The 5,800-nt window shown below is 27.7% G+C and overlaps 1 protein-coding gene across 1 annotated transcript; it reads left to right on the top strand.

Moving 5' to 3' along the window:
- Nucleotides 1-4,490: 4,490 nt before the first annotated feature.
- Nucleotides 4,491-5,523, top strand: LOC114265506 (uncharacterized). The gene has a single exon (XM_028206319.2). It carries the CDS (start codon nucleotides 4,542-4,544, stop codon nucleotides 5,241-5,243), a length of 702 nt encoding a protein of 233 aa, XP_028062120.2. The 5' UTR covers nucleotides 4,491-4,541; the 3' UTR covers nucleotides 5,244-5,523.
- Nucleotides 5,524-5,800: the final 277 nt, after the last annotated feature.

Raw genomic sequence — 5,800 nt, 5'->3', positions numbered from 1 at the left:
TTTTTTAGTTTTTTTTTTAACCAAATTAACTTTCAAATTTTAAAATAAAAAAATTCTGAAAATAAGTTTTCAAATCAAAACCAAACACGTGGCAGATTCATTATTTGTATTTATTCATCTGTTTTGTACTGAGGCCCTAGAAATTTTCTTGGCCTAAATTGTTGTTTAATATAGTTAGTAGGCTCTGAGTTCATTCAGTAGTTGGGTTTCTTTTTGGGCTGAGGCTCTAAAAATTTTGTAGGTCCAAATTATTTTTAGATACAAATCCGAAGGCCTTATAGCAATCCTCGGGGGATGTATTTATAATTTACCCAAATAAATAATAAAGAAATTAATATTATAATATGTATGTTGTCTAAATGGTAAGAGTGTTCTTAGGTTTCGTTTGGGAAGCTATGTTTGGGGCTTTTTTGGCTATTTTAGCCACAAAAAACAAAATAGGCCTTTAAGTTCAATAAGATAAAATATCACATCCAATCTATAATTATTACATTCTTTCTCTCACAAAAAAATCAAAAAGGCCAAAAAAACCAAAAACTCTTTCCAAACGAGACTTTTTAACCCCAAATTATAATAGCCAACAAAGCCAAAATACCAACTCACTTCCCAAACGAACCCTAATAAAACTCAAAATCTAGGATTCAAATCTTGCTCACGCCTTTAAATAATATTTTTTTATTTTAAGATAAAAAAATTTGTCACGTAATAGAAGAAAAGCCACCACACTATTAGATACCAAGTCATATACTCACATATATAGTAATATAGATAGATATATATACTAGATTGAATTGAAAAGTGCAGTTCAAGTCCGTAAGGCCCATTAAATATTTAATTTTGCTAATTAGAATAATTTTTTTTTTTGTTTTGTATATATCATACTCATGGTCGGTTCAATTTATCGCATTTGTGGTAAACAAAAATTGACGAATTGCCTATCTTTAAAAAAAAAAAATTAATGACAAATCGAATAAATTAGACAAATTACAATTATCATTTTTTTTTTTTTTGGTATGAATTATACATGTGAAAAACTTTACAAAAATAAACTATTTAAATTATTAAAATAGGAATCATAATAAATCTTAACTGTACCTTTCAATCAAATATCCGAATTTGAAACGGGTTATTATTATTATAGTACGTTTGAGTTTTATATTTTGATAATTTTTTTAAAATTGAAATGTTATTATATGAAATTGAATAGAATAAATCATTAGATATATGATAGAATTATGTAGTATGATATGTATTATTTTTTTATTTATTATACACCTAATGATGTATTCCTTCCGAATTTATTATAAAAAAAAATTATAATGGGTAAGCTTTTCTCAATAGATAAATTTTAAACAAATACTAAGATAATTATCTCATTAAATAAAAATAAAAATAAAAACTACTAAGATAATTCACTAAACTAATAAAGAAATAGAAGAAAATACACACACACGCATATATATATATATATATATAACTAATTTTATTAATACATAAACCATACTAACATAACAAATGACCAATTTTATTAATAAGTAAATCATTAAGTAAATTAACAATTTTTAATGATATGAAAAGTATTTTTCAGTTAACTATTTTGTTAATAAATAAATTAATAAGTCAATTAACGATTTTTAATGATATAAGAAATATTTTTCAATAAACAATTTTGATAATTTATTATTGTATAGGAAAACAACTTCTTCTTTTTTTCTTCTTGAGTATTGTGTCAAATTAAAATGGATAAATTATACTGACACCTCCTAAGGTTTATATTTATTACAGTTCACCCCCTCACATTTGGAAAATTACACTGACTCCCCTGTTAATTTAATTTTATGTATGATGATCATTACGGTGAGGGGGGAACTGTTATGATACTTTAAACCTCATGGGACAATCTGTAATAAAACTTTTAACCTCAGGAAGGGGAAGGTAAATTTTTAAAAGGTGAGGGAAAAACTATAATAAACATAAATCTCATTGAGTGTCAATGTAATTTATCCTAAATTATATAATGATAAAGTAATTTTTTATACAAAACATGAGTAAAAATTCAATATAATACTAATGGTAATATCACGTCATCATTAACATGTAATATTATCAACCAATAGTAAAGAAATATATGGAGGATGAATCTTATATATCAGATATAACTAACAATCTAATAAATTTCATACTTTCATTGAAATTAATTATGTTTGTATGTCGATAATGTTAGATATCACCATTGTACTGAAATTTTCATAAATAATAATACTATGACTTATCATAATCTCTTTATTTTTAATTAAAACATCCATTATTGTTCTCATAATTTTAAAAATGTTATTGACATTTCACTCTAAATAAGATTTTTATAAATTTTTTTATTTAAAATATTTTCTTTATATTTAAAATAAAATAAAAAAATAAAAAAACAAAACTTAGGGGGCATGTGACCCCTAGACCCTCTTTATCTCTCCGCCTCTGATTTTTAATTGGATTATTAATATGTATAAAATTATTCAAAGAAAAAACATTCGAAGCCAATCAGCCAATTAAAGAACGAATCAAACCAGCCATCAAATTAGAAAACAAACCAAAGATTAAATCCTTTACGTAACGATGCACTAAATGTGATCATTGCTTATCTTATTATTTTATTTTTTGTTTTGAATATTTGTTACTTTGAATGCGTATAACAAAATCACATTGGTCAATCATAGGTATAGAATGTATTAACCCTCGTTTGACATGGAGTTATTAAGTTAAAATAATCACAAAAATATAAAATAAATATGAGATTATCAGATTAAAATAGTCATAAAAAAGATAATATAGATTAAAAAGTTAATAATATAAAAATATCACATTCAAATTATAATTTTTTTTTTCATAACAATATAAAAAAGCAAAAAAAATAACTCAAGCGATACTTTTTAATTACAATCTAAAATAATTTAAAATTTTAAAAATCAATCTACTTCTCAAATAAAGCCTGAAATGTAACGATTGACACAATCAAAATTAAAATGCTTCCTATATAGTATATAAACAATGATTTTCACACGCAACATATTTTAAAAAATTGTTAAGATTGATCTCATCTAGTAAGTGGAATCAATATTATTTGATGACATGGCGTGATATGGAAATAAATTTCAATAATAAATAAAATATATGAGATTTAGTAGCAAATAGTAGGTCATAAAAATTATTTTGTTTTTGAAAATATATACTTTATATATATATATATATATATATTTTCTTTAATAATCAATGACAAATAAGTTATTTATTGATTTATTAGTTTATTTTTATTATACTATTATTTTTATTTTTTTACAAATATTTTTATAAAAAATTAAAAATCAAAAAAATAAATAAATCATGGGCAAATTACATATACACCCCTCCAGGTTTGACAAAATTACAGATACCCCCTGAGGTTTGAGAAATTACGAATTCCCCCCTGAATGCTATATTTGCATAAGAAATTAGGGGGTAATTTGTTATGAAATATAAACCTCAAGGGGTAAATTGTTATGAAAATACAAACCTCAGGAGGCGGGATGTAATTTCCGAAACCTCAGGGGGTATCTGTAATTTAACCAAACCTGGAGGGATGTATATGTAATTTGCCCATAAATCATATACAAACTCACACTATGTGTTTTGAAAAGTTAGTAAAAAATAGATTTTTTAGATTTTTTAATTTATTTTGTCTTTTTATAAATAAATTATGTGAAATGTGATATAATACAAAATTGATAAAAAGCTAGAGGCTGACTTTTTATCCGCTTTTCAAAACGCACAGAATGTGGATTCCCCATTACCCGATTGTAGCGACTGGATAGAAAAGATGAGAAGCACTACATAATTGTCATGTAGATTCGAAAATCACATTTCCCAAGACGTTCAGTTGTTTGATTAAAAAAAAAAACGTTCAGTTGGGAAGAATAATACTCCAGTTTGAGAAGAGCTATTTGGAATTTTTTTTGATTATTTTAATCACAAAATATAAAATAAGTTAGTTTAATTATAAAAAATAAAATATCATATTCAATTCATAATTATTACATTCTTCTCTTAAAAAAAAATTAAAAAAACTAAAATGTCAAAAAAAATTTCTCAAACTAAATTTTTTAGCTCAAATTAAAATAACTAAAAAAGTCAAAAAATTAAAAAATTAATTCACTTCCCAAACGACACCAAATATGTATTGGGATTATTTGACCACCACTTAAAAATATATATATTTATTATATTTTTATTTTATTTAAGTTACTGTAATATCATTTCGTTATTATAATACATGTTTTTTCATAAAAAAATTAAATAAAAATATTTTAATTTCCTGTTAATTGTACTTACAAAAATTTTATTCACATTTCATAATTTTACACTTTTTATATACTTTTTTACAAAAAAAAATATATAAAAAAAATCAAATTATATTTTATGTCTTGTCAAATGAAAGTAACAGGAAGGACACCAGAGGTAATAAATAAAAGTCATAAGGGTATTATCGTCATAAGAAAGCACCAAAACGTTTGATGCGCGTCCTAATGAGGCCCATATTCCATCACCACCATTACCGACCTTTCCAGACTCTCTCTCTCTCTCTCTCGCTCTCTCCACTTTCTCTTTCTAAAAACCCGAAAGGGCCAAACCAAACCAAACTCGCTTTATTCCCTTATAGTTTCTCTCTCCTCACCATCATCACCACCACCACAACAACATCAAACCACATGGCTCAGAAGAGAGAGAAAGAAGAGACCGAGCTCAAGGTCCCTGAAACCCTCATACGCACCACCCCGATCCCCTCACCTCCAAAACTCTCTAGCTCCGACGACTCAACTTCTTCCAACTCATCCAGATCAGATCCGCCTCCAGACAATAACATGATCCACAAAAACGACGACGATTCGAGATCGTGTTCGGTGAGATCGCCTGAGAGATCAACAGATCTGACTTCTCCACCTCCTCCTCCTCATCTTCGTCGTGCTCGGCTTCAGCAGCCGCTGGTGGTGGCGGCGGCGGCGACGGAGGTGAAGAGACGGGAGGTGAACCGGTGCTCCGGTTGTAAGAGAAAGGTCGGGCTGACCGGTTTCCGATGTCGATGCGGAGATCTGTTCTGTTCGGAGCATCGGTACTCGGATCGCCATGATTGTAGCTTCGATTACAAGGCTGCTGGAAGAGAAGCGATTGCGCGAGAAAATCCGGTGGTTAGGGCAGCCAAAATTCTCAAGGTTTGAAGAAATGAAAGATTGAGAGAGGAAGAGATCAAAGATCGAATTCTCAATCCCAACCTAGAGAGAGAGAGAGAGAAAGAAAGAGAGATGCGTCTGGTTCTGGTTGATTTCTCATATTTTTCCATATGATTATTCGCTGTTGATTATTGTATGGTTGGGGTGTCAGAGTCGGAAGAGGAGGAGGAGGGTATGTTGATGTAAATTCGATGGTCGATGGAGGGTGTTATTGTCATTTTAAAATTTGTCATCGTGGTAGTGAATTTTCATGTCTATTTTCACTTTATATTTTTATGTATTTATTTTTAATCTCTTCATTTCTGATTTCCATACACCCGCAAAAAAAAAAAATTTATATTTAAATATAAGTATATATAATAATAAGAAGAAGAAGAAATGGATAAATTTTTTTTTAAGGAATGTGTGCTGCCACATGTGGTAGTCCGTCAGACTTCGTCTCTCGTGAGGACGTGGCATTTTGCATTTTTTTTTAAAAAAAATTCATGTATAAATATTAGGGAAAATATGGAAATTTCATAAAATAATATATTTATTTTTTAATA

Source organism: Camellia sinensis, chromosome 12 (assembly GCF_055761805.1).
Source record: "Camellia sinensis isolate YWXY chromosome 12, ASM5576180v1, whole genome shotgun sequence".
Taxonomy (NCBI): domain Eukaryota; kingdom Viridiplantae; phylum Streptophyta; class Magnoliopsida; order Ericales; family Theaceae; genus Camellia; species Camellia sinensis.
The sequence above is the reverse complement of the archived record's forward strand: the minus strand, read 5'-3'. Positions and strand labels throughout refer to the sequence as shown.

Bases quoted from the DNA above. Each gene is read 5' to 3' on its own strand.
- LOC114265506 (XM_028206319.2), top strand. From the start codon at position 4,542: ATGCGCGTCCTAATGAGGCCCATATTCCATCACCACCATTACCGACCT.